Source organism: Hevea brasiliensis, chromosome 13 (genome assembly GCF_030052815.1).
Source record: "Hevea brasiliensis isolate MT/VB/25A 57/8 chromosome 13, ASM3005281v1, whole genome shotgun sequence".
Lineage (NCBI taxonomy): Eukaryota > Viridiplantae > Streptophyta > Magnoliopsida > Malpighiales > Euphorbiaceae > Hevea > Hevea brasiliensis.
Window position 1 is genome coordinate 86,158,878 of NC_079505.1, and position 13,729 is coordinate 86,172,606.

A 13,729-nucleotide genomic window follows, 5' to 3' on the forward strand; every position below is an offset into this window, starting at 1 on the left:
GATTTGGGATCCTATAATTTTTATATGGTTTGCATTTTAATTATGTATTTGGTATCAAACTATTAAAATAGTTCTAGTTAAATTCAATTCATCACCAAATAATAAAAAGAATTAATTTTGATATTGAACTCGATCTTGACATGTTGGAACATATTATCAGAATTTGATTTTTTATTTGAGACATTTGGAAAAATGAGCAATGTATATATAGGATTTTTCTTACTTAAACTTGGTATAACATGAACTGAAAATATAGTGAAATTCACCTATTAAAAATATAAATTTTATATGTTTGTTTCTTAAATTCATTCTTTAATTTCTTTAAAAATTCTTCTAAAAGAAAATTTCTTTAAAGATGGCATACAGAAAGCTGCCTAGTTAGTTGAATACATTTATAATGGTAGTAGCATTATATTGCTACAATTAACATGGAATGGATCCATTTGGGTATATAAAATATAAATACTCACAAAATAATGGTACTTTTCATGAGTTGACTTGAAATGTAGCATGCGAAACATTCATCAAGAAAGAATTCAGCTTTGACCCCAAATTATTATGGCTGAAAATGGTCCTCATAGACATATCCATAATTAAGCTAACCTCATGCCTCAAACTATATTCATACAGTACAGTATTGATGGTGCCATTTTCACAAACACTTTCCTCCATTTCCATGTAAGTCCAATACTGATGTATTACTAGTAGAGTGAAAGTGGAGGACTAACAGTTAGGAAACTAGCTAGTGGGGTATCATCACTTGCCCACTTATGTGTCCATGATTGCATCACTACCCTATATTCCATTAAATGGAATGTTTCCTCACTCACTTTCACTTGCCTTCTTGCACCCTTCGACCCTTCGTCCTTAGGGCTCATCATGATTTTATGCTTGATCGAGTGCTTGCTGGGCTGCGTGGCATCACTAGAGCTAGCCAGCATGCTTGCTTGCTAGCCACCCATAGGAGTCAGATTCACCCGCATGGCATAACACAATTGATTGGTTCCATTCAGAAATTAAACAAAAAAAATTCCCTCAGCCATTCAAATATTGAAGATAAGATCACATAAAAACAGGTTAAATTGGACATTTCATTGATTGTATAAATAATTAATATGCTTAATTAAAGATAAAATATAGCTTAATCTACTAATTTGATACTATATCCACGGACCAATAGTGTATTAATAGAGTTGACGGAATCAAGAATCTTCTTAGAGTTCGAAAATCAAGTATAGAACGGTACATTGTACTTGCAGAAAAAGACATGCCATGCCAATCAATACCCTAGTGTTATTAATTTATTGATCTTTGTATCCAAATCTCAAGTCTGCATGCCTTTGTTTATTTAAGTATAGCTTGAATTGAAGTGGATCAATGAGAGAACAAAATCACATTTAGAGAAACAATGGATGATGCTTAGATGTATCACAGAATCTTGTTAATTTTGATAGATAGCCATTAAATGTGCAAATTTGAGCAGACACCAAGTATAAAGTATATTGGGAGGCTTCTTTTACCAAAGATTCTTGAAGGGCTCTCCATAGAAACAAAACAATAATTAAGCATATTAATTGTCAAAAATCACCTTAATCAATAGCTGCAAATCCCTGTGCCTCCGGGCAGGGCACCAATATGATCACAAAACTAAAGGAATTAGTATAAAATCCATGCTACAAAAACATAGACCAAAAGTGGCTTAGAAGTGCTTACTAATTAATTAAGAAATTAGAGTAAAAGAATAGATTTAACTCTCCCTCCCTCACATCACAGGCCCTTCTTCTTTCTTCTTGTGTTATTATTACTTTATGGCCGTGAAGAAAGGAAAAGAAATTAAAAAACACAGTCAAGGGTTTAGTGACAGAAAGGATGAGGATAAACAAAGACAAATTGGGTGTGGAATGAGGCTGATAGTGATAGAAACTTACCATACTCAATTGATTTAAGGGCACATTTATCAAGATATGGAAATGTAGGATAGTTGCTTATTCATGGTCCGACAATTAAACAAAGGGCATCCTTCAATGCCCTTCAATTTGTAGGCAAAGCATAAAAAAGAAACAAACTTTATTTCCATAAATACCATAATAATAATAGCAATTGAAAACCGCTCTCTCCCCTCTAGTTTTACTAATCTCAAATGTCAGTCTCAAAAACTCCCAGTGATGACCCATAAAATATGTGCCTACCCAACACTTAGCCATGTGGTGTGAATGAGTGATGCGCGGTTGTATAGAGCATAGTATCCTCTATATTATTATTACAACATGTGTAGACCCATCTCTGCCTCATTATCCTATTAGTCAACTTGAAGCACACCAATCGCTGCTTCCCTTTTAATTCCCAAATATGAATGCAAGATCTATCGATGGCAGCTAGAGATTTTGATACCAACTAGTCAAGTGGCCACATCTGAATATATTGGTTTATTTAGAGTAGTGTTGTTTAATAATCATTGTCTTAATCAATATATTTTGACAAGAAAATTGGCACCCTTTATTCAATTTCTTGTATAAATCGGTCTTATATTAACTTTTTCCTCTACTTTTTATGCATGGCTGCTTGCACATTTTATACAAACTTTGACAAACCAATCAGTGAAGGGTCCTATTATTGTGCACCGCCAATGGCAGAAATTTGACTTTAAGTAATGTTTGTTGAACACAGCCACAGTCAAAGATTTATTGGTGCAGTGACAGATCCAAAAACAATTTTATTAGTATATATATATATATATGTATATATATATATATATATATATATATATATATATATATATGACTACCTACTATATTGTTATGAACAAAAATATTTAAAGTTAAAATTCTCAATTAATTGCATATTTTAAATTAAATGATATATATGAAATTAAACTAATTAATGTGACTAATCAAGTTCGAACCAATAGGAGAAGATCTCAATTAGCCCATATGATATTTGATGTTGCAAGCCAACATTTTCATCCTGCGATATCATTGAAGATCTGAGGCAATACTACAATTAATCACCATCTTTAAGAGTGGTTCTTGAGTACATTTGTCCATCTCAAAGTACATATATATACTCAATCCAAATTATTTCTTTCAAACATTTTCTTTTGCTATTCAAAGGCTTCTTCAAAGCTTTCATTAATCTATAATTAAATACGAGCTAGGGGAAGCATTTTCCTAATCTTGATGCCCAATCCATGACATAATTTCTCCTTCCTTTCTTTCTTTCTTTTCTTTTCCTTATATGTTAAAAAAATCTTTGTTGGATGATTAATAATTCACACAAAAACAAACATATAATCTATAGAAAAAAAAAAAGACTATAAAAGTTTAAAGGGAAAAAGCCAATAATGATACATGACCCCTTTGCCTTCAAATGTGCATGGAAAGAAATGGCATCTAAGGAAAGGAAAAGTGTTCCTCAGCATCCAAACACCATCTTTTTACCGACTGGGATATTATTGATTTATAAATTTAAAGAAAAAAAAAATTCATAAGTGAAGACTCCATGCACTTATATGAATCTACTGAAGTTTAAACCATACGAGACAAAAAATAAATAAATAAATAAATAAAAATCCTTCAAATAAAAATAAAAAATAAAAAATCCACCACGCACTATCAGTGCATGTGGAAGTGGGCATTACGATTTCATTTTCTGTGCAGTTTTATTTATATTTTTTTTTTCTTCTTGTTATTATTATTATTAGACTATTCGAGAGTTCTATTTGTAATGCTCTTCTCAACTCCAAGCTTTGCATCTTTCTTGCTTCTCTTTGATACTTATCCCTCTGCAATTCCACTCTTCAATTATTTCTCCCTCTGTTTCCTCTAGTTTCCTTCCTTCCAATCACCAAATCAACATAGTCACCACCCCCACTTGTTTCTTGAACATAATTGCAATTAAAGATTCTATATGGCTCTTGAAACTTGGCTTATAAAAGTGAAAACTGCAATATCCCACAGCTTCGATTCAGTCATAACCTCTGCACCCTTACCAAAAACTTCAAAGAAGTTCACCGTTGGAGTTTTAGCTTTTGAGATCGCCGGTCTCATGTCGAAGCTCTTCCATCTATGGCAATCCCTCTCCGATAAGAACATAGTTCGCTTGCGAAACGAATCCGTCTCTGCCGAAGGAGTTCACAAAATTGTCTCCAACGATGAGTTGTTCCTTCTCGGCCTCGCATGCGCAGAAATGGCTGAGAATCTAAGGCTCGTTGCTAAAGCGGTCTCTAGATTGAGCAAGCGATGCGAGGATCCCAATTTGTACCGTTTTGAACGTCTCTTCGATGAGTTTGCCAACTCTGGTCGCGATCCTAATTGCTGGGTTTTGAGTTGCAAAGAAATGGAAGTTAAGAACAAGAAGATGGACAGGTACGTGACCATCACAGCCACGCTATATAAAGAGATGGAAGAGCTATCCATATTGCAGAATGGATTAAGGAAGGCTTTGCAGTGCAGTGAACATGAGTCGACAACGAAAGAACAGAAGATTATGGATCTTCAACAGAAGATATTCTGGCAGAGACAAGAGGTCAAGTATCTGAAAGAGAGATCCCTTTGGAATCGAAGCTTCGATGGTGTTCTCTCGATGCTTGTGAGGTCTATCTTCACTGTTTTAGCAAGGATCAAGCTAGTTTTTGGCATCGGTCATGGGTGTCCAACTTCTCTACCCCGCAGTCTCTCAGCGTCTGCAACTGTCCACCCAACTGAAAACCCTAGTACTTGTAGCTTTGTGTCAGGGCCATTAACGAACTCAAAACTTGAAGGAAATAAAGATTTGGCTAATGGGTTTTTGGAGTCAAATTCCAAGCTGATAAAGCCACCGGAAACGACGCTTGGTGCGGCAGCTTTGGCTCTACACTATGCGAATTTGATTATAGTTATGGAGAAGATGATCAAGTCACCGCAACTAGTCGGTGTTAATGCAAGAGATGATCTCTACTCCATGCTACCAAACAGCATAAGATCTTCGTTAAGAGCTAGATTGAAAGGTGTGGGATGCTCGGCGAGCGATCCAGTTCTTGCCGTAGAATGGAAAGATGCTTTGGGGAGGATACTGGGATGGCTGTCACCTTTAGCACATAATATGATCAAATGGCAAAGTGAAAGGAGCTTTGAGCAGCAAAATTTGTTGCCGAAAACCAATGTTCTTCTCTTGCAAACACTATTCTTTGCAAACAAAGAGAAGACAGAAGCTGCCATTACAGAACTTTTGATGGGTTTGAATTATGTATGGAGGTTCGAAAGGGAGATGACTGCTAATGCCTTATTTGAATGCAACAACTTCAATGGACTCTTGAAGTCACAGAGTTCCAGCTAGGGATGGTTTCTTTTTTTCTAAATTTTTGTTTCCAAGGTTTATCATGTTTGATCTCTAGATTGAACCGAGTTTCAGATCTTTAAGGGTTTGTTTTCACCCTGATCTGTATATGGCAATATAGATGTATGTACATGATATGATTTCAGTAATCTTTCATTTTCAAGCAATGCTCAAGTTTTAAAATCTGATAATTATATGCAGCCATGTGAAAACAGGTCTTTGAATATTATTGAATACTGATATAATTGAATCGAATCAAGATTCTCTTTGAAGTTTATGTGTGGTTAATTATGGAGTTCATTAATTTCTAATTTTCCTTGGAAATGCTTTCTCTGATACAATAAAGTCATATACTAACCTACATATAGAAGAGGTTAGATATATCAATTCTCAATGGGCCCTCCAAATACATTTGATTTGAGATCACACTAGTCTATGATCACATTGCTGGAATCTTTTTAATCAGCACCAATTTATCATCATGCAAGGATAGACAATATTTATCTCCTATACCAAAAATAAATAAATAAATAAATAAATATGCACTCAATCTATCTAATTATAAATTTCAAAAAAATATATATAATTATTTTCTTTTCTTATTTTGTTAACAACCTCAAACATTAATTACTAGGACTAGTTTGATTGTTTAACATATCTTGAAGGAATTAATACACGGACACAATTATCATCCACATCGCTTTTCTTCACTTGTTTATGGTTTTATTTCGTTTAGGCTTACAGCTCATAGCTTCAAACATGGTGCCCTCTAATTTTCATTTTTTTGTAAATGTTCCCAAATTTCTCACTTTTGCTTCCCACCTTTTTATCATCCTTTTTGCCCCACCTCATGTATCCTTTTTCAATCTTATTTCTATATAAAGTTTTGTCTAATCAAAGCTGAAATTTAAAAAGAAAAAAAAAATTCCATTGCAACCCAAAATTGAAATGCCCGGTTCTAGAACAATTTTAATCAATTTCAATTTCAGATTTAATTGGTTTTGATTTCAAACTAGACCATAACTGAGTATATGCGTAGCCAGCAGCTTGGTTCTTGCAAATAATATTCTAAAAACAAAAAAAAAAAAAAAAACCACACTAGCCTCACAAGGTGCCTAAACAAAATGGCGTGTGGTCCAAAGCTGAATTTGGAAACCCTGGGTCCCTGACCCAATGGGCCAACACCATGTCAATGTTCAGTTCTAAAATCTTCACAACCTTAACCATCCAAGATAAGCCAGCAAGGCGGGTGGGTACCCATTACCTCACTGTAGTACTTCACCTAATTTGCTTGCTTTTGATGCCAATTAAGCCCCGCCCTTTTCTTGACTTTATTAGACCACCCTTTTTCTGAAAGGACTATTGGAAACTGTTGTCCTTCAAGATGGGATAATTTGACCAAGTGTAGGCCCAGTTCCACAATGCCCAGAAACCAGAGGGTTTTATTTTTGTCCAACTAAATGCCTGTTGGGCCTTTGTTAATGAATCGGGCACTAAATCAGGCTAAGTTGATGCAATTTGAATTTGAATTCATAACCTTATACAAATTCAAATTCAAATTGCATCAAACCAACACTTATAAGACGGGATCAAAAGTATAGAACAATCTTTCCATGAGGATCGCATCAATTTGTAGATAAATGTAATTAAAGGATTCGATATAACCTTATGCCTAAATTAAATTCTGTGGTGCAAGTTATCAATATTGCACACCGGAATTTGCTTGAGCAAAATCTCACGCGCATTGCAAACGCCTTATAATCTAAACTGAGTGCTCTTGAGGATACCGGAGTTTTCTACAGAACATATTCCCACAACCGGCCCGCTTGTTGCAGCTGTTGCATTTGCACACATCCTTCCCGCCGGTTGTACTTGAAGAACCAAAAACGGAAATTATTGCCATTAGTCCTAGGAGAAATCCTCGTATAAAACTGTTTGGTGGTACTCGAGGAAGCACCAAATAAAGAATTTGAATCGAAAATATCATTAATATCAGGAGATGTAAAAACAAAAATCGAGGCATTGACTTCACGAATGCGAAGGGAGCGTTTAGCTTTGGAGGTAGTGATGTTCTATCGATCCATTGAAACCGCAACAATTAGCCCAGTGTTGTGGATCGATGCTTTTATGTGATTCCATATCTTGCCTTCTTTTGTCGTTATCGCTCGAATTTTATTCGAGATCCCCATGGAATTTTTCTTGTTTAATCTTTTGCTCAAACGGCTGCTGGCAATTGCATGTTTTATATCAAATCTCAGTCAGAGGTTTATCCGTTAAACAAGAAGGAAAAATGTAGAACGACCATAGGTTTTGAGGTCAAGTGATTTATTGGACAAATGTAATTTCAGGCATCATCCATAGCCAACTAGTGCTAGTGATCAATTACTTCAAAATTTTTAAGAATTGCACTTTTTTAACCACTAAATTTAGAGAAATTATATTATATTCTGTTATTTCATATAAATTAATACCTGAAATGAAATGGTAAATTAATCATAGTGTTATAATTATATGAAAAAAGTAGTTATAATTGAAAGAAAAAAAAAACACTATTTTTAACACATAAAAACATAATTATTTTTATGAAACTCACCACTACTGATTTATTATTATAACATTAATTTATCATTTCAAATTGAATTTTACCATCTATTACCTTACCTTATTTTAAAAAATTTCATACACTTCAATCAAATATTTCCTAATGAGCACTGCACCACAAATAATATATATCCATCCATAATATAAATGACGAATTAGATAAAAATAAGTAAATTCCATATAAATGATAGTAATCTCATATATTTTTTTTCCCCAAGTAGGGCATTGCTGAGTGTCCGACTTGGCTGAAATGAAATTCTACTCACCAAAACCAAAAGGCAGTAGTTGCCAGCCACTGCGAAAGTAGAGAAAGCAGGTACGCCTACTCTCTTTCGAAAAAATGGTGCTGTTAGCAGGCAAAGTTTAGATGACTACTTAACACACCTCTGTAACCCTATTTGCCGCCATATATATGTGAGAAAGGGAACAGTTAAAGGTGCAACGCATTGAGTGATCATAGCTTCTCATCTCTGTTCCCATAATGGCAGAGAATGCAGTAATTGAACCCTCGAAAAGAACGCACATCAGGCAACCACCATCAATTCCATTTCTCTGGGAGGAAAGGCCAGGAGTAGCAAAAAAGGACTGGAGACCTGTGGTTTCTCCAGTTACTACCCTAGCTCTACCATCTCCAGTCAAGCTTGTTGCCTCGGTTCCTTTCAACTGGGAGGAAAAACCTGGAAAGCCTCTATCGTGTTTCTCACAGCCATCAATGACACTTACGACCTGGAAAGCCTCTGAACAGCTCAATGTTTACAGTTTCGACAACGAGGAAAGCGGCGGCAATGACAATCACAGGAATAACGAAGAAGGAATGTTTGACTTGAATCCTGAATCATTCAGTTTTGAAACAGACGATTCATTCAGCTCCGCACCCTCTCTCTTGGCAAGTTGCCTGGTATCGTCATCAGCAGTTTCTAATGCTGTTCCAGTGCTAAACACTTCCGCGAAAAATGACAACAATGACCAGTTAGAAACCTATTCCTCACCTGCTTCTTATGAAACTGGCATTTCAAGCCTTAGAGGGACTTCTTTCTTGGAGTGTCTCTTTCCATTATATACACCCAATTCTGGTTTTCTTGGGAAGGTTTCATACTCCAAAAACAGCTCCCATACTCCTCCAGAGCTAAAGAGCTGCTATTTTGATCATGAAAGGTACAGTAATGTCATGGCAAAGAAGCCAACAACACTTGGAGAATTGATAATGATGAGCCGGAGGAGGAGCTGCCAGAGAAAAGCTGTTCTAATGGGAAAACAGAATCTATCAATGGTAAATCTCCAGTTCCTGCTTCCTTTTCAGTACCATTAATACCGCAGGCTAATTTCTGATGTAAGGCTGTGGCTAAACAACTAAGAAGTATACAAGGGGAAAAGCTAATTAAAGCGAAGAACAAATATAATTTGAACCATCTTCAGGCAAAATCTTGAATTAAAAAAAAAAAAAATTCATGTTGTTGTAAATCTGTTATTTTTCACAAGAGACTCAAAGCAACTTTCACTCTCGCTTGATTGCTCCTGTGACAGGAATACTTAAATGGGAATGCTTGGGGCTGCTGTGTCTTTGGTGCTGGCATCAAAATGGTTGAAGGAATGCAGAGGAAAAGGCATCACGCAAAATTGAAGCTAACATAGGTAAATCTTGTGGTTCAGAATCACCCTGCGTTCAGTTTGCTCCATGACGCTTCTCTCCACAAATTCGTTTTAGCTTTCAACTTCCGGGCGAAAGGATATAAGCATTTTATAACTTCCACAATGTTACTACATGCTGAATTCTTAGAACTTCAAGAAACGTGAACTTTAACTTTTTCATTAACTCAGTAACTGGAAAAATATCCATATGTATTGTTGAAAAAAGTGCTCTCTTATATAGCAAATCTAAAGGCAATCAAGACTGAAAAAATTCACTATGCAAGTTTACAATTCAACCAGGAGATTTACAAGTTTCTGCAACTTTACGAATCCGTTCTATGACTATAGGAATATCATCTTCAGTTAAAGTAGTAAAACAGCACCGGAACCATCCTGGTTCTATGCAGTGGCAGGCTGATCCAGGAGTCACATTGATCTTGGCAATATTCAACAGCTTATCCCACAAGTCAAGTTCCCCTTTCTCACTGTAAGAGGGGATTAGTTTACCCATGTCAGCCCAACAGTATAAACCAGCACTACTTTCCATACACCTGATTCCTAATCGCCTGAAACCTTCAACAAATAAGCCATATATATTTCCAATCCTTTTTTTATTGGTCTCAATATATTCCTCAATGAAACTTGCATCTGAAAGCATTGAAGCTAGTAGCCTCTGGCTTGGAGCAGAAATAGAAGAAAATCTAGTTAACCTTTTAGCAGCAGTCAAGACATTTTCGTTATAGGAATAGATAGCCCCAACCCTAAATCCTGGAAGAGAAAGATCCTTTGAGAGACCATATATTATATGAACCCTGTTCTTGTCAAAATCTTCTTCTTCAAGAATTTGTGCCATGCTCACAAATTCATCCTCTCCATACACTGACCCAGCAAATATTTCATCAGAAATAATGTGGATGTTTTTCTCTTGAGCAAAGTTTAGTATATCAAAGAGTCTTTCTCGCGGCAGTAAATTGCCAACAGGATTTGAAGGGTTAGAAATCAATAGTCCACGAACTTTTAAACCTCGTTTTCTAGCATGATTGTAAGCTTGTTCAAGGGCAGTGACACTTAATATGAAATTGTCAGTGCTGCGGCAGTGAACAGGTACTAGCTCTACTCCTGTTCGCCATCTCATATCTCTATCAAATCTGCAGATTTTTTTTTTCCTAATTAACTTCAAGAATTAATTTTAAATAAAAGTTAAATGTACTAATTGCTTCATCATTTGGTTAGAAAATAATAAGTTTGGACAAGAAATAAATTACCCAGGGTAATATGGTGTTGGAACAAGAAATGCATTTCCATGGTCTGCCAAGCAGAAAGATAAAATCTCAACTGCAGGAGTTGCACCAGCAGTTAATACCATCTGTGATGCATCAAATGAGACCACTTTTCCCACAACCCGAGACATGAAATTTGCCATAGCCTGCAAATTCCAGAGAGAATATAACAAATCATTGAAACAACAACAGCATGTACAGATTTCTATTAGCAAAGTTTATGTGCATAGCAACAAAATTCACAATATGACAATCTACAAAAGCACATGGAAAATTCAAAAATCAAAGAACCCAAAGATCGCAATCCAAGCCAAGATATTGAAAAATAAGAAATTTATTTTGACTACCAAAGATAAATTAACTGTTAAGACAAGAGGCAGTGGTGATAGTTGCATACATGTTGAACTGGAAAACCCAGGTTCGACTCCTCCCTCCCCTACCTTTGTAATTAATTAAAAAAAAAAAAAAAACAGCAACACTATTAAGACAAGAGAATACCACACCTACTAAATAGTCTCAGCAGTAAATAAAAACACTTTGTCACTGAAGATTTATTTTCAATTAACGAGATTTGATGCCAATAACAATGGCTCATTTAGATTAACACACCAGATTAGAATTGTCAATGCGACTACATAACTCTAAATATACTTCCAGTTCTCCTCAAAACACAAAATCAAGTTATCAACCTCGACAATTAAAGCAAAAGGCTCGCGTACACAGGATTGGCAGAACAAGCAGAGCTAAACTAAAGCCAAGAACTAGAAATAACAAGAAGCATAAATAAATCAAAATTGAAAAGAGAACTTCATTTTACCACTTTTAACTCCATCAATCCATCGAACGGCTGGTATGTCGTGATACCATTAATATTCAGATCATCACCGTCTGTTCCCACTATAGAATCCCTCAGGTTCTTCGCCATCCATTTCTCAATCAAATCTAAACACAGCTGAAGCCACCAAAAGCAGCCAATTAACCCAAACAATATAATGCTATATATATTAACAAAAAGTTTAAACAAAGAAAAGAGCCAACACTCACTCTGTTCTCAGACAACCCAAGCTGAATAATCCCATCGGGATTACTCGTTCTATCATAAGGATTTCCCGAGACCTTATCCAGCCCAATATAGTAGGGAGAATCATTAGGCTTCGCAATGGACATCGCCCGGGTCGATATAGATGCCCGACCCGGGCCAAATGATCCCCGGCTGGATAAGTTAGAGCGCGAAGCCGTCCTGGGGATATCCGCAAGGTTTGGAGATGAAGCGGAAGGCGACGGAGGGTTCGAAGACGGATTTGCAGAACGATGCCGTTTAAGGTAGAGGTGGAAAAAGTAGAAGAGAGCGCAAGGGATTAGAGAACCTAATATTAGGCCTCCTCTGCCTTGGACAACACCTTGAAGTGGCACTATAAGTCTCATTCCGGTGGCTCCGGTGGGTTTCCGAGGAGGATGCTCGGGTTCTTTAGATTGGGTTCGGATTTGGGTAAGGGTCATTGGTTTGGCGGATGGAGCCGCCGGGATTGAAGGCCTCGGGAGGTCCGTGAGGTGAAGCGTGTAGAAAGTTTGCTTGCTAAGGCGGTTAAGAGAGAAGATTGTGTGTTGCTAGGATTTGGGAGCGTTCTGAGCCGTTCGTTGAAGGCTAGGAGAGATATGGAATTATGATTATTTTTATTTGGATGAGCTGAGCTTAGTAAGTGGCCTGGTGGCAATTAGTCAAATGATAATGTCCCCAATTATGACAAAGATCAGTCTCATGTGCGATCCTTTTGTGTCTTATGCAGGAAAATATTCCCAAGGCTACAAGAAGGGAGAAAAGAGGATCAAAACATGAAACAAAAATAAGAATTGGAGGTTGCTTTTCCCTTTGGCCCGTTTAGAGAAGGAAAAAATATACTTTTATTTTCACATAAGTTAATATATATATATATATATATATATATATATATATATATATATATATATATATATATATAATTTATTTATATTATTTTATTAAAAATTAAATAACTTATATTATTAAATTATTCTTGAAATACTAACAATTTTATCTTTTTAATATGTACTAAATACGAACATATTAAATAAATTACTGTTTTAAAAAGAAATGTGGGGTATGATCGTGCTTTCTAACTATGAGATCAAATTATATAATTGCCCTTAATTTTTTTGTATTTTAATAAATAATAAAATAAATTTAATTAAAAATACACGTTTTTTATATCGCCTTTTATGTTGTTTTATCTGTTTAATAAAATTTAAATAGTCACACTATTTATTTTTTTCTTATTAGCTAAAATTAGTGAAAAAAAATAGAAATATGTAATTTTTTTAAACATTACCCTTTATGTATATATATTTTTTTATTTTATTAATTTCACGAAGGGTTTTATTTTTAAAAGAAAAAAAAAACTTAAATATAATCACATTATTTTTTAAATTTATTAATCACCTTTTAGATGTAGTGCCCAGTAGATGTCGTGTTTGGAAAGCCAAAACTTTTATTTTTTAAGAAAAAAATTATTATTTTAGCTGTCATTGAAAAAATAATTTAAAAAAATAGTATTATATTATTTTAATATTTTTATTATTAAAAAAATTAAATTTAATTTTAAATTATTTATTAATAATTTCTAATTAATATATTAAAAAATGTTTTTTTAATACTAATCTTAATGGTAATTTCAAACAAACATATAATATGGCTATATTCAAATTTATTGAATAGAGAAACAAAAATGTGTATTTTTAATTCATGGCATTTTATTATGTATTTTAGTAAAAATATTTAAGAGTAGTTATACAAAATTAAAACACTGCACAGATCCCATTAAAATTGATCTATCGACTGGAAAGCACATTCTCACATAAGAATTAACGTTTCATACCAAACCCTATTATTT

At 34.9% G+C, this 13,729-nt stretch overlaps 3 protein-coding genes across 3 annotated transcripts; 2 read left to right on the top strand and 1 right to left on the bottom strand.

Annotated features, from left to right (window-relative positions):
• Nucleotides 1–3,698: 3,698 nt before the first annotated feature.
• On the top strand, nt 3,699–5,480 carry LOC110669589 (protein PSK SIMULATOR 1-like). Its single transcript, XM_021831298.2, has one exon. The coding sequence runs from the start codon at nt 3,907–3,909 to the stop codon at nt 5,311–5,313; it is 1,407 nt and encodes a 468-aa protein (XP_021686990.2). The 5' UTR covers nt 3,699–3,906; the 3' UTR covers nt 5,314–5,480.
• A 2,593-nt stretch (nt 5,481–8,073) lies between these two features.
• Nucleotides 8,074–9,839, top strand: LOC110669627 (uncharacterized). The gene is made up of 2 exons (XM_021831350.2): nt 8,074–9,184; nt 9,439–9,839. Exons 1-2 carry the CDS (start codon nt 8,396–8,398, stop codon nt 9,544–9,546), a joined length of 897 nt encoding a protein of 298 aa, XP_021687042.2. The 5' UTR covers nt 8,074–8,395; the 3' UTR covers nt 9,547–9,839.
• LOC110669626 (probable aminotransferase ACS12) lies at nt 9,755–12,515 on the bottom strand. Its single transcript, XM_021831349.2, has 4 exons — nt 11,868–12,515; nt 11,641–11,775; nt 10,809–10,969; nt 9,755–10,691 (listed from the first exon to the last, which is right to left on the bottom strand). Exons 1-4 carry the CDS (start codon nt 12,321–12,323, stop codon nt 9,836–9,838), a joined length of 1,608 nt encoding a protein of 535 aa, XP_021687041.2. The 5' UTR covers nt 12,324–12,515; the 3' UTR covers nt 9,755–9,835.
• Nucleotides 12,516–13,729: the final 1,214 nt, after the last annotated feature.

Bases quoted from the DNA above. Each gene is read 5' to 3' on its own strand.
- LOC110669589 (XM_021831298.2), top strand. From the start codon at position 3,907: ATGGCTCTTGAAACTTGGCTTATAAAAGTGAAAACTGCAATATCCCAC.
- LOC110669627 (XM_021831350.2), top strand. From the start codon at position 8,396: ATGGCAGAGAATGCAGTAATTGAACCCTCGAAAAGAACGCACATCAGG. The intron at 9,185-9,438 runs GTAAATCTCCAG...CTCCTGTGACAG, and splicing joins GAAAACAGAATCTATCAATG to GAATACTTAAATGGGAATGC.
- LOC110669626 (XM_021831349.2), bottom strand. From the start codon at position 12,323: ATGACCCTTACCCAAATCCGAACCCAATCTAAAGAACCCGAGCATCCT. The intron at 11,776-11,867 runs GTGAGTGTTGGC...TGGTGGCTTCAG, and splicing joins TTGGGTTGTCTGAGAACAGA to CTGTGTTTAGATTTGATTGA. The intron at 10,692-10,808 runs GTAATTTATTTC...AAAAATCTGCAG, and splicing joins CCAACACCATATTACCCTGG to ATTTGATAGAGATATGAGAT.